Source organism: Trichosurus vulpecula, chromosome 1, assembly GCF_011100635.1.
Source record: "Trichosurus vulpecula isolate mTriVul1 chromosome 1, mTriVul1.pri, whole genome shotgun sequence".
NCBI classification, from domain to species: domain Eukaryota; kingdom Metazoa; phylum Chordata; class Mammalia; order Diprotodontia; family Phalangeridae; genus Trichosurus; species Trichosurus vulpecula.
This window is the reverse complement of record NC_050573.1, coordinates 265,651,727-265,666,580: the sequence shown is the minus strand read 5'-3', so window position 1 is coordinate 265,666,580 and position 14,854 is coordinate 265,651,727. Positions and strand designations below refer to the sequence as shown.

The 14,854-nt window shown below is 35.5% G+C and overlaps 1 protein-coding gene across 4 annotated transcripts in view; it reads left to right on the top strand.

Moving 5' to 3' along the window:
* Positions 1-9,150: 9,150 nt before the first annotated feature.
* ST18 (ST18 C2H2C-type zinc finger transcription factor) overlaps positions 9,151-14,854 on the top strand; it is a 92,373-nt gene continuing 86,669 nt past the window's right edge. For 3 of the 4 annotated variants that reach the window (XM_036761436.1, XM_036761422.1, XM_036761431.1), the window contains exon 1: positions 9,159-9,347. In XM_036761436.1, the coding sequence (XP_036617331.1) occupies positions 9,170-9,347 (178 nt within the window). In that variant the 5' untranslated portion in view covers positions 9,159-9,169. Of the gene's footprint in view, positions 9,348-14,854 lie in introns of all 4 variants that reach the window. The other variant, XM_036761415.1, reaches the window with a different exon arrangement.

Sequence of the window (14,854 nt, the reverse complement as noted above, 5' to 3'; positions counted from 1 at the left end):
CAACAAAAAAAAAACACCTTCATATTCAATCCAAAGCTAGGGAACTGCTTCATTTACAATTTAAAATTTTCGCTGAATTCTATAACTGCTAGCCTTATACTTGGTTGTTGTCTTGACTACATTTAGCCTCTTCTTTAAAATTGTTCAGTGTGATGCTGTGAAATGGGTATTTTTAGTTAAGTAGGCTATTTCTTTTTTTAAAACTCTACTCATTAAAGACATTATGCAAACTACTTCCCTTGTTCTTAAAACTTAAGCCAAATTAAGTGAGGAAATAGCATCTATTACCGCTGAGATTTAGGAAAAAAAAAACTTCCATACCATGAACTTTATATTCTTAACAAAAGATCTTTGCTATTTAAATCAGTGTTTCATGACAGCAAGCCAATCACTGATAAGTAGCAACAAAATCTCTTAGATTGTGAATCTGCGAGAATAACAAAAGAAGCCAAAATTATAGGTTTATTCTTTCATAGACTATAGGTGAACTTATTTCTATAAATGGGTATGTCACAAAGTTTTTAAAAAAATCTAAAACAATTGTTTTATTTCCAGTTCTAATGTTCTGTGTTGCCATGATTTTTATTAGAAAAAAATTAAAGTTGTGATCATAAGTACTATAAGGAATTTCTATCTTCCTGAACTTTGTCCTCTGGAAAGAAAGGGTAACTGTCCTGAGAAATTAATGAAGATCCTAAAACTTTTAAGTGCATAAAACTGAATCAAGTCCTGAGAGAGATTTAGGTACTTCCTAGTCCCTGCCCTCATGAACCTCTTAGCATTCTAAGGGGGATAGAGATAAACACAAAAACAATAATATCAATTAATACCTAAGTGTCCAAGAGGGGCATAAACAAAATGCTATGTGAGTTTACAGGAAATGAGGTGGGGATGTGATTACCACTTTGCGAAATAAGAAAAGGCCTTACAGAGAAAGTGGCATTAGAAATGAATCTTAAAGGTAAGTAAGATTTCAAAAGGCAGGAGATGGTGGTGAGATAGGGCTGGAGATGAACAGCAGTCCAGGCATAGGGAGCAGCAAGATATACATATAGGCAGAAATCATCACTAGAAGCTCAGAAGAGAGGACATCATATCATGTTTATAGTTTTTAGATTTTATTGTGAAGATCTACAACTGATATATATCATGATGAAGTATTATAAAGACTATAGCTAAAGTCTAATTTTCAATTAGGTTAAGGTAAATTATTTGAAAATCATCTAGGTAAAGAATAAATCTTTGAAAATATATGCATTTACAATAAAAGTAAAACAAAATATAAGTACATCATAAATAATGTGCTTATTTCCTTTATTAAAAATAGATTTATTGTTTATTTTTAACATTCTTTTTTAAATTTTGAGTTCCAAATTCTCTCTCTCCTATTTCCTCCTTGTCCTTCTCTCCCAATGAGAAGATAAGTGACATGATATCAATTATATATGTGAAACCATGTAAAACATATTTCCATATTAGCCATGTTGCAAAAATAGAAAAGCAAGAAAAATAAAGTGAAAAAAGTTATGCTTCAATCTGCACTCAGATTCATCATTTCTTTCTCTGGAGGTATATAGCATTTTTCATCATAAATCCTTCAGAATTCTGTTGGATCATTGTATTGATGGGAGTAGGTAAGTCTATCATAGTTGATCATTGTTAATGTGTTTACTTCTTGATCTTGACCTGTTCGCACTGCAATTCTTATATCCTACCAGTCCAGAAACAACTTGACTGTTCCCTTCTCCTCCGTGTTCCTCTAATTAGCACTATGGGCCCCACTGAGTTATAGCCCAATCCTGCAAGGAATCATATACCAATAAGGAAGAATCAGATAGTAAAAAATGGTAGCATTGTAAACCACAAGAAAAAGCAAACATATCATTTTAGGCTTGGGGTAGTCCAAGATGGGCAACACTGGGTGTAGTCAAACATTTATCCTAAACCTTAGAAAAGTGAATTTCAAGTCGATAGAAAAGCTATGGTTTGAAAGGGGGTAGGAATGATTCCATGACAGCATTCTGATTATATAATCTGGAATGATTCCAGTGGAGAAGAAAATAAGATTCGTGTGGCTGTGTAGGAGCTCTTTAATGATCTCAGAGTCAAAAAGCTCATGTAGAAAACACAGAAATAATGGTAACTAATCAAGGAAAAATTAAAAAAGCATAGCGTGGGCCCATTTTATAAAAGGAAAGCCAAAGGTTTAAAATGATCCAAGACATATAGAAAACAAGTTGATTTCTTACTCCAAATATAACTTAATAAATCTTTTTTGATTATCCTTACAAATCTCAGCTCATCCTTATCTTGTCAACAAAGTGGAGAAATGTGGATTACATGATAACATGTTTAGATGGATTGAAAACTGACTGAATGACCATTACTCCGTGTCAATTAATTAATTTATGTCAATTTATGTTGTAAGGCAGAACCCTGTTTTATTTGTATTGATGATATGAATGAAGATATAGATGGCACTCTTATCATATGGGAACATGACATAAAGTTGAAAGAGATATCTGGTATATTGGATGCTAGAATAAGTCTGTTCAGATTGGTTTAGTAATTTGGTAACACCCTGTGGGACTTGGATAAAGCCAATGAGCTAGTTGGAATCAGGGATTCAAGTGAACAGCAGCCAGACAAGGGTGTTCCAGCCAAACCCCTGAAAAGAAACTGCTTGAGGGGGAGATTTCAGGGAGAGAATTCCTCAACTTCAGCCTCTTCCTACTTGCCACTCTTGGCTATAAAAGAACCTTCTGAGCTTCAACAGATTTTAGCCCTCCCACTTTCCTATCTGTGTCCTATCAGCATCAACAACATCTCCAGAACAGCTCATGGTAATGTTTACATTGAGAGCTAAGGATAGACTAGATGCAATGAAGGAGGCTTCACAAAGATTCATGTCCATCAAAACAGCTACACCACACCTGAGGGGGATGTTTCAAGGATTCCAGCAAAAGGACTTCCAAGAGATGTGAGTCAGCCTTTTGCTGTATGTGCTTTCTAAGCATGAGCCCACTTTTTCCAGGACTGTGTATATATTCATGAGAAAGTGTCACAGACTTTTCAGTATATATTTAATACTAATTGTTCTCACTATATCACTTTAGTAAATCTCCCTTCCTAAAGGCCAGTTAAGTCTGGCTTACTAATGGATAATAACCAATAATCATGGCAGAAAGCACACTGATCATTAGAATGTTAACCCTTAACCACTCAGGGTCACCTTTATAGCCCTGAGACGATTGAGTGGCCATTCTCTAGGGACCTGATTCATCGGTAGAAATGGGAGTTGGGCAGTATCTCCACAGTGTGTACTAGACCTAGATAATTTCTCATGCTCATATAGTTCTGTAAGTTTTAGCAAGTGTTTCTTCATTACCTCCATGAGGTAATATATTCTGAGATAAGTAAGAAAATTAGTATTATATCCATTTTGTTTCAAAGACTGACTTTCAATAGATTGCGGCAAGGTAGCTGCTCGGTCATGTTCGAAACCCCAACACAAAGACGTAATGTGGTATAGTAAAGAGCTGAACTCAGAGCCATGAAGATCTGAGTTCAAGTCTGGGCTCTGATGCATAACGAGTGTGTAATTGCACAAGTCGTTTAACCTCTCATTCAGTGCTCTAGTCCAAAGGTATCAAACACACATGGGGCTAATAGGTAATTTTCTAAGTCAATATACAACCCTTAGGGTTTCTTAAATATGGTTTAATGGGCCCTGTTTCTATCTGAAACACTATTTAGACAGCTAGGTAGCACAATAGATAGAGTGCCAGGACTGTAATCAGGAAAACTCATCTTCATGAGTTCAAATGTGTCTTTAAACACTTAATAACTGTGTGACCCTGAGCAAACCACTTAGCCCTGTTTGCCCCAGTTTCCTTGTCTGTAAGATGAGCTGAAGAAGGAAATGGCAAACCACTCTAGAGTCTTTACCAATAAAACTCCATATGGGGTCATGAAGAGTTGGATATGGCTGAAATGACTGAACAACAAACAACACAGCTCAAACATAATGCATTCTGACATACCTGATCAATGGTCACCCAGTCTTTGTTTGAAGACTTGTAGTCAAGGGAAACATCTTAGGGCAGCTCATTCCAATTCTTTGGATAGTTCTAATTGTTAGGAAATTTCTCCTTACATCAAATCCAAATCTCAGCAGCTCTTCTTCAATACTTTTTGAGTTAGAAGTTTAAATCATATCAATAAAAATAGATGCTGAGCAGATATGGGGTTCTTAAAAGAGAACTTGACCATTGAAGGATTAATTTGAAGCTTTTAGCCCTCTTCAATGTATAACTGTAATGGTTCTCTCAGGTGAAATTACAGATAATTTTAGGAATTATTGAGAGAAAGTAGCATCATAAATATGAAATATGGGAGTATAAGATATTTGCACCTTGGTTAAATTTCCTAGAGGACTCTGGATGCAGAAAGAATTGAAGAGATTGACTAGATCAACAAGTACCATGCTCTTTTTGTTTTCTAATCTTCCAGAAAAAATATTTATATATGTATAAATATACATATATATGAAATAGAGCTTATTTTACATCAGCATTGCAGCATTCTGCAAAGAAGACATAGACCATTGGAAGTGATTTTTGGTAAACATGAAAACATATGTTAGCATTTTTGTGACACGTATGTTTCAGTGACATGTAAAATATGGCCTTTGTGTAATATCTCCCCCACAATGCCATAATAAAGCCAAAATAGTGTGCCCCAGAGGAAAAGTCATTGAAAGGGACATCTTTCTCCCTCTTTTCTAATAAAAGAATTAATTCATTGTAAAGAATAGTAACTTGGGGTAATGATTTTTAGCTAAAGTAACTTTAACTTGTGCAAAAAAAAAACAAATACAACTAGGACATTGCTTTTTACAGCCACAGAGAGGCAAGCATTCTCCACCTTCTTTGCAAACCCTTCAAAAATGTAAAATAATACACTATAAAAGCCATGTGATTAATATGAAAGTTGACACAAATAGGCACCAACTAGGCAGACAGGTGGCTCAGTAAATAGAATGGTAGGCCTAGAGTCAGGAAGACCTGAGTTCAAATCCAGCATCAGGCCCTTACCAGCTGCATCATACTGGGCAAGTCAATTAATTCCTATCTGCCTCTGTTTCCTTGTGTATAAAATGGGGATAATAAGAGCAGAGTTATTGTTAAGATAAAACGAGATTTTCAAAACACTTTGTAAAGCTCTGTATAAACGCTAGCTATTATTATTAAATGATAAGCATAATTATATGCTGACATACAAAAGGACATATGCATCACTAGGGTACATATCAGTGCAATAGCAATATTGTCTTTTTAAAATCATCTACCCCGAGGACCTTCTAGGATGCAGCAGGAATCTTGATTCCTTAGGAGAGCTATCCAGCTAGACCTACAAACATGTTTAAATTCTTTCTCCACTCTCTTGGTAAAACTATCTCCTATTACCTTCAAAAATACAAAAGAATATCCAGACTAAAAAACATGACAAATAGAGATCTTAAACAATAAAATATTAGAAAAGGAAATAGAACGAGCTGTAAAGAGACTCTCAAAGAAGAAAAAAACTCCTGGTAATGATTGATTTGCAGGAGAATTCTATGAAACTTTTAAAGAATGAGGAATCCCAATACTATACAAATTATTATCAAAATTGAAAAATAAAGCATTCTGCCAAACTCCTTTTATGAGACAAATATAATCCTAATGCCTAAACCTGGGGAGGATTGAGCAAAGAAGGAATGCAGCAGACCAATATCATTAATGAACATTTTAGATAAAATTCTGTCAGACTACAGCGAATTATCCAAGAAATCTCTTATTATGGCCAAATTACATTTAGACCAAGAATGAAAAGATAGTTCAACATTAGGAAATCAATCAACATAATCATATTAAAAACAAAAATTTCTAAAACCACATGAACATATCAATAGATTCAGAAAAAAGCCTTTGACAAAAAATACTCATTTATGCTAAAAAAACAGACATACATAAAAGGACATACATAAAAAGAAATTCTAAATATAACAAAAAGTATCTATATAAAACTAAAAGCAAGCATCATATGCAATGGGGATATTATTGAGGCTTTCCCAATAAATATAGGAGTAAGCAATGATACTACTATCCTACTGTCATTTGATATAGTTCTAGAAATGCTATCAATATAAAAAACCAGAAAGATATTAAAAGAAGCCATGAAAATAGGCAAAGTAAACAAAACTATCCATGTTCGCTGATGACATGGTGGGTTATTTAGAAAATCCTAGGGAATCTTCAAAGAAACTAATTGAGACAATAGCTTTAGCAAAGTTGCAAGCTACAAAATAAACCTCCAATCTCCTTGATTTCACATTGCTTTCAAAGTACTAAAGAAAAAGCTATCATAGTAATACACATGTGTTACATCCAAAGAAAGATTCTTATTTAACTGTAGTAAGAAACAATAATTAATAAACACAAATTGATTATATTTCCATCCTCAAGAAAATATTTTCAAGCACAGCTTTCTGCCTGCAGGCCTCACTTTGCTTTCCTATAAAGTAATGGGTGGATTAGCTTATCCCTGAGATCCTTCCCAATTATCAATTTCTAGTAAAACCTTTTAATGAATAATATATATGGATTCCCTTGACTTCTAAAGTAGTAAAAAAAAACTACAAGAAGATATCAAAAGACAGGATTATACATATTTCTAAATAAATTCTAAATACTTCCATGGACACATTGATGGATCTCTGAACTCATCCACATGCTTCTACCTCCACCGGTACAGGTCAGCATCCAAGTATTTTTTTTTATCACTCCATAGACTTCCATGCCTTCCCATGAATTCTCCACATAAAGAACATTCAATATGGAGAGTCTTCTCATGATACTTTGTGGAATCCAGCAGAGTATGTGGGATATTCATTACTTCTCCCTCAATCATTCTATATGCTCAACTTACCTCCTTTTCTAGTCATATATCTCTTTGATAGATTTCTTTCTTTTCCTATCCAACACTTCACTGGCAATATGTTGGAGCTAGCCATACTTACTATGTGCCTCTCTACTACCCATTGGATGCCTTATAAGCAAAATTTTAAATAACATTTTATTTTTTCAAATTACACATAAAGACAATTTTTAACATTCATTTTTTTCCAATTGAAGTTCCATATTTTCTCTCTCCCTTTCTCACCATATCCCTCCCTAAGACAGGAAACAATTTGATATAGGTTATATATGTAAAACACTTTTGAACACTCATCATATTGTGAAAGAAGAAACAGACCCAAAGGGGAAAAGCACAAAAATAAGGAAAATTAAATAGCATGGTTCAAACTGCATTCAGTTCTTTCTCTGGGTATGAATAGCATTTTCCATCATGAGTCCTTTGGAGTTGTCTTGGATCATTTTGTTGCTGAGAAAAGCTAAGTCATTCATAGTTGGTCATCATACAATGTTGCTGTTACTGTGTACAATGGTCTCCTGGTTCTGCTCAATTCACTTTTCATCAGTTCATGTAAGTCTTTCCAGGATATAACCAAAATTCTTTGGAGAATAACACATCCTGTGACTCACTGTCATACAAATTCATCAAGCAATCAATAAACATTTATTATGTTCTATGTGCCAGATACTGTGCTAGTTGTCAAGGATATAAAGAAGGAAACAATTCTTACTTGCAAGGAGCTTGCTAATGTTCAGAAAGATGCACCTTTTTTCCAGAGAGAAGTTTGGGATTTTTAAAATCACCACCAATTTCCTAAAGGCAATCTGGTCTGTTCTATTGTTTCTGCTTACTTCTGGTCCTATCTCATTCCCCATTCATTGTATCTGTACAAGATATCTGCAATAATAAACCTGCCCCATGCACCATCCATCCCACTAAATATTATAGTCTCAAAAATAAGTATTATTCAACTACTTGGTTTTTCCTGAGGAGATAATTGCATTGAGAAATTTTAATTAATTGCAGATTCCTTTAGAAGTTTCTGCAAAGTTCTACACTTTGTGTAGTTAACACAATGTCATCCACAAACAGGAGTATCTTGAAGACTATTGAGGTTTCCTCTTTCTTTTGGACTCTGCACTAGACTCCATCTATGATGTTAGTCAGCACCTTGAAAGGGCCAGTTGCATGTATACCTTTTACTCTGAAATTCGTCAGAGTGCCTATGTTTTGCATAAAGTGGACATTCTTTAAATATTAGCATGTTAAAGACTGACTGCTGGCTAAGATTGCTGGATCTGATGGATCCGGCAAAAAGAGTAAACACTTAACTATAACCAATAAGCTGATGTGCATTATGTCTGATAGAGATATGATTGGGAAGCCTATTCGGATTTGATTTCTCAGTCAAGATGTAACAAATGGCAGCCATGAGAGTACTTTAGTATAAATCTATATGAGATCATGGATAGGGATGAAATGCTGACCATTTTTGGCAGATCAAATCAGATTTCTCCTCCCCTTCTTTGTTTGATCTGGGTGCCAGACGTGTGAAAATCAAAGGGGAGATTTTGGTATAGACTCAGTCCACTCTTCCTTCAGTGACTAGACAATGGTTCAATGAATATGTAATACTTGCTCCCCCACCCCTTCCTTTTCAAGTCAGAGCACTTTACATGTGTGCCTGTGAAGCTGGATGCACAACTGGGGCAGAGATAGGCAGTTTTTGTGGCACACAGGTATGCAAACACCCTAACCAATCAAGCAAATAAGCATTTTTAACATATTTTGATTTATCCATAATGGATACATTTGGTGTAACTGGTGGTATATTTTTCACATTAGCTGTTTCTTAGGATTAGGAAACCAGCATAAATCTTTTCTCATCCCTCCCTGGGTGTATTTAGTCTAGTGCCAAACAGAGCTCAGATTAACATATGCTTACTCAGGATTAAAGATGATTTTTTTCAACTGTACTGGTAACAGTGAAAGAGAATCAGAACAGTTCAATGGCTTTGTCCCTGCTGTTTTTGTTAGTGCCAACAACAGAATCTAAACCTCTATTCGCATCTCCAAAAAAAATAGTTTCACTTTCCAGTAGCCTCATATTATAGCCTTTCAAAGCAAAGCATCAACAAAAACATTTCAAAAGACTTAACTTTGTTAACTTTTTCTCTTTACTCACTGCAGTGCTGCATATGGCTGCCCCATGGCAAAGAAGAGAAAAACTGAAGAGCCAACCTTAGGTGTTCCAGTCAACAAAAGGAAATCACTGTTAATGAAGCCTCGTCACTACAGCCCCAGTGTGGAATGCAAAGAGGAAAATGATGACCAAAGTGAGACAGAAGAAGATTGTCTCTTGGAGACAAATGGCCACCCCATTACAGGTAGCAAAGAAGATGGGCTTAAACTACATATATCCTCAGGAACTAGTGGAGGGGTAGCCAAAAGGCTGTGGAATGGATGCTTCAGAATTGCTGTGAATGGCATTTATTCCAAAATCAAAGGTTCCAAAACAAAGGACTTTGTTATTTCTACTTCCCAACACCGATAAAAAAAAGGTGGCTAGGTCTCTCTCTGTTTCCCAGAAATGATGTGTGTTTCTTGATAGGAGCTATCAAAACAAAAAGCCAAAGTCCAGTTCAAAAGTATTTTCATACGGTGTTGCTCAGAAGGAAATGGTCCTTTCCCTCCTTTCAACTTGTAATACTTGGAATATTTAGTAAAAACAAAAAGTCTAAGTGGAACCTGGGGACACATGAAGGAGCATAGTTTGGGCCCTTACAAGTCTTCTCATTAGTAATCAAATTATTCATTGCAGATGATTTAACTATAATCAGTTTGTATAAGGCAAGAAAGTGCTGGATTTTGATGTCAGAGGATCTGGATTTGAGGCCTTGCTCTGGCAAAAAAAACCCATATGACCATAGGCAAGTCATTTGCTCTTTCTATGTGTTAGTTTCCTCATCTGTAAGATAAGAGGTTGGGCTGGATTGGCCTGGATAAAATAAGAGGATTGGATCTATTCAGTGTGACTATGAGATCAAATTCCTTTCTCTTTCCTGGGTCCAAATTCTCTTTTTAACTCTGGTTATTATATTCAGTACTTTTTTATAGTTTAGTAAGTCTTATTCTCTCTCGTGCCAAAGTTTCTCCCAGTAGTAAGTTATATTCTTAGGAAAGTGTGTTCATTTACTCATTCAGGCTATTTTATTGTACCACTACCATTTTGGCTACTGGCATTAAATTAAGGAATATGGATAAAGGGAATTCAATATTCCATTTTAATGACTGCAAGAAATAGTCAAAAACTCATCAGGAAAATTTAGAGTGCAGAAACTATCAAACAAACAAAAAAACTAAATAAAAACCTATACTTTAACAGATCCATGATTTCTTCAGGATGGTACCTTCTCCACTGATGACAGACCACAACCTTTCCACGTCTTTTCATCCTGCATGATTTCTATCCATATTTTCCCATCCATCAATCCTCCATAAAATATCCATCTCATTTGTGGGAAGTGCCCTTTGATTACATACCCTTTGATTACATAGGAGGGATCAATGTAGCACTTAATCTGTCCATTTATTGTTTTTCATTCTTACCACATGACTGACCCAACTCATCTGATCATACACACCTTCACTGCTTTTATTCCACTTTTTGGGCCAAAGTCAATGTGAGAAATATTTATTCCCATTGCCCATCTTTCCTATGAGCTACATATCTTCTAAGATTGTATTATTTCAGGATTCAGAGTCATGTACAAACACCAGAAGTTTGTTGGTGTTAAAGATATCAGATCTTGTGTCCATGGAGGATTTGAGATAATTGAGAGCACTTTGCATTTTCCTAAATATGATCTAGCCAGGTCTATTTTCTCAGCCTCGTTCATTGCTTATGTGTACTCTCTCATTTTATCTGAACTCACTTGCACATATGTGTATACACCATATTTTAACTAAGTCAACAGGCTGCCTATTCGGCTGTATATCTTAGGCTGAGAACAATCTTTCTTGCATATTTTTTCAATTAGGATGATTAAACAAATCTCTTTTGCATCTCCCTGCATTGCTTAAAAGTCTTTGTAGTGTTTGATAGCTAGATTTATGCTATATAAAACCTAATATTTGATAAATTATAAAATGAAACAAGGAGGGGAAAGGGATGTGAATAAGCAATTTTGAAGTGCCAACTATGTGCCAAGCATTGTGCTAAGCACTTTACAAATATTATGACATTTGATCTGACAACAAGCCTGTGAAGAAGGTGCTACAATTATCCCAATGTTATAGTTGAGGAAACTCAGCTAGACAGAGACTGTCTTGCCCAGGGTCACACAACTAATGTCTGAGGTCAGGCAAGTACTCAAGTCTTCCTGACTCCAGGACCTGCATGAAAATATAATACTGCAAAGAATATAGAACGATATTTCTGGATTTAGTACTTTTATATAAAAAATAATATGGCTAAATGAGTTGTTAGTTTTAAAAAAAACTTATATTACACAAATAAACAGAAATAAATTTGTTATTACCTAGATTATAACTAGTCCTTTCATAGTATAAGTAATAATAATGACAATGATGGTGATCACCAATAGGCACAATAGTAACTAGTGATAAAATAAACTAAATGGAGAATAGGACTTTACAAGTTTGGGGCTAAGGTTAGATTTTTATTCCTGATCCTTTCACTCTGAAAATGGTTTAAAATTTTCTATTTAAATTCAAACACTGTAAGTCTCTAATTTCTAATTTGGTATTTTCAAAGCATGTTTATATGTTCTTCATACATGTGTTTATGCTGTTAAGATAAAAAGCTAGTCTCCATAGAGATCCTCTCCATGGCACTTGATATAGTAGATGAAGTCTTTCACATCTAAGTGCACCTATGCAGCTGGAGGTTGGGCCTTACCTGCTAGCTCAGGTAAGCTACTGTCAGTCTACTCACGCTAACTTGAAGCATGAGATGAGACTTAATGGGCTCTTCATCAATTTGACAAAAACCTCATTCTTCCCTAAACACCATTAGAACTTTAAAAAAAAGATTAGCATGCTTTTTCATGAGTACTTGATTCTCAAAATAGATTCAGCCAGACATTCAAGTCTAGCCATTGATGGCCATCACTGTATTTTATTTACACCTGACTTAGGAATAAATTGGAGAAGAGAGAAATTTATTTGCCTTACAATCAATTAAGAGGACATTAAATAAGTATTTGGGGTTTTTCTTCCCCCTTTTTTTAGTAGCATTACGGGACAGGCAGACAAGGGGAAAGCTATAGATAAAATAAATCTGGATTTTAACTAAGCATTTCATAAAGTTTCTCATCTTATCCTTGTTGACAATATGGAGAGGTAAGGTTAACTGACAATACACTTAGATGTAATTTGTTTAATTACTGCATCTGAATTTGTTGAATTACTGAATCCAAAGAGTAGTCATGAATGATGATGTCAGCTTGGAAGGAGGTCTCTGGTTGATAGTCCAGAGGGATCTGTGCTTGATTCTGTGCTGTCCAGCATTTTTTTATCAATATCTTGGATAAAGCCATAGAAGGCAAACCTATACAATTTTCTGATGATATGCAGCTGAGATGACTATCTCCAAGAATTTTTAGGGTTTTCATACGGAAATTAGGTTTGGTTCTGCTTAGCTCTCGAGGTCAGAACTAAAACAAATAGATGAAATTTGACCTTGATGTCAAGAAAAACTTCCTAAAGATTGGCTTTGTTCAGAAGTGGACTGGATCACTCTTTCACTGGAGATCAGTTAGTCAATAAGCATTTTTAAATCACCTACCATGTCCCTGGCACAGTGTTATGCCCTGGAGATACAGAGGAAGGTAAAAGACAGTCCCTCAAGGAACTCACAGTCTAATGTGGGAGACAATGTGCAAACTATATACAATCAAGCTATATGCAAGGTAAATAGGAAATAATAAACAAAGAGAAGGTGCTAAAATTAAGAGGGATTGGGAAAAGCTGGAAGTGTAGAGGTGAAGATGAGGAGGGAGAGTATTCCAGGTGGAGATATGTGCTAAGCTAGACATGTAACCACATAGTCTTTGAGATCCCCTTCCAACCCTTCAATTCTATGATTTTCTGTAATAAATATGGTTTAAGCTCATTCAGGCAAATTAATTCACTAATTTCAATTATCTATACACTCTAAATAAAACAGTATAGACCATCAACCTAAAATAACTATAAAGAGGGAAAATACGTAAAATAATAGGAAAAGCATGAAAGGGGGAATATTTAACTAACCATGGCTTCTTCCCTCCAGCATTGCTTTCCCATCCATCTTCCAACCCTTAGTAATTGCCACCCTTACCCCAGTATTTTTCTCTACACTGGGGACAAATTAAATTCAGAAATTAGGCTGAGCAAATTCCTATGCTGTGAAACTATTGGACAGAGTTGCTAAGTGGCAGGCCCTGGGTGCTCCATGCCCTATGAAAAAGAATAAAAAATTAAAAATCATCTTTTTCATCCACCTAGTAATGCCCAATTGCCCACTGGAATAAGTTTTCTCTCTAACCTTGTTTGCCTAATTATGTCTTTAGCTAGCTAATTCAATTAGTTAGCACTTGCTAATGAAGCCAAGAAAATTAGCTTAAATTTTATGATGTCTTTGCACTGTCCTATGTGTACGTACTGCATACTTTTGTAACCCCAGTCTGCCATCTTGTCATTCCATGTTACTGATCACATGAGGAGGTGGGTAAGAGAGTATTACAGCACAGCAAGAATAACATTGAATTTAGAATCTGAGAATCTAGTTTCAAATCCCAGCTACCTTTGTGACTTAGTCAAATCATTTGACCTGTCTAGGTCTCAGTTTCCTCATCTTTAAAATGAGGCAGTTGGATTTAGTCACCTCCAAAGTCTCCCTACCATCTATAATTCTGTGAATCATATGGTTCAAAACCATGATCTGCTGGTTCAGCACTTTGAGGGGTACACTGATTCCAGTAGATCATTAAGGCTGTTTTTTGTTACTCTAAAATAATTCCCTAAGTTAGCACGTCTCACATCCGATATATATTGGTTTTGTGAACCTGGACAATTGATTTCACCTTTCAGTGCCCCCAAGGAACACTGTAAGACTCCAAGTTACATAGCAAGTGTCAATCTGTGTCAGTGGAAGGAGTTCACGTATCAATGAAATCCTAAGTCCAATCTAAAAGAAAATGGTTCCCTACTCCAGCAGCCTAGGAAGTTAATAGACATCTAAAAGCAAAATCATTTAATGTGAAAGATAGGAGAGACTTTAAAGAGCATCTAGCCCAACATGTTCATTTTACTGATGAAGAAATGTCTAAGACTGATTTGCCCCTGGTCACACAACTTAGAAATGGTTTAGTCAGGACTTGAACCTAGGCTGTCAACTCTCAGTACATCATACATTTTACATGTATTTTCAGGAAATTTCAGGGAACATTCTACTTAACAATTTTTCTGATTATTCTTAGTTGTATTTGGTAGGTTTGGGCTTCCTTCCTTTTTTCTTTCCTTCCTTCCTTCCTTTATTTCTTTCCTCCTTCCTTCTTTCTTTTAGCACTCCCCAGCAATAGATGTAGAACTCTTGACATATTTGTAAAAATTGGCTAGCAAATTTCCCTGCAGGAACAGGGTGTTCCTAAAATCTGGTCACATAGGCAAAAATGCATATTTTCAAGAAACGCAATGAATGAAATTTTCAACATTTTATTTAATTGGAATATCAACAAATAACATCTTCAATTCATTTGTGATGCAAAGGTTGATGAGCTCTTGTATCAGGAGGGCCGAGTTTATAATCTCAAAGAGGATCATAAACATGTCTGAAAGGTTCGGAATCGCCGGATAGAAGAAACTCTCAAAGTAGAAGGCAGAAGAATCA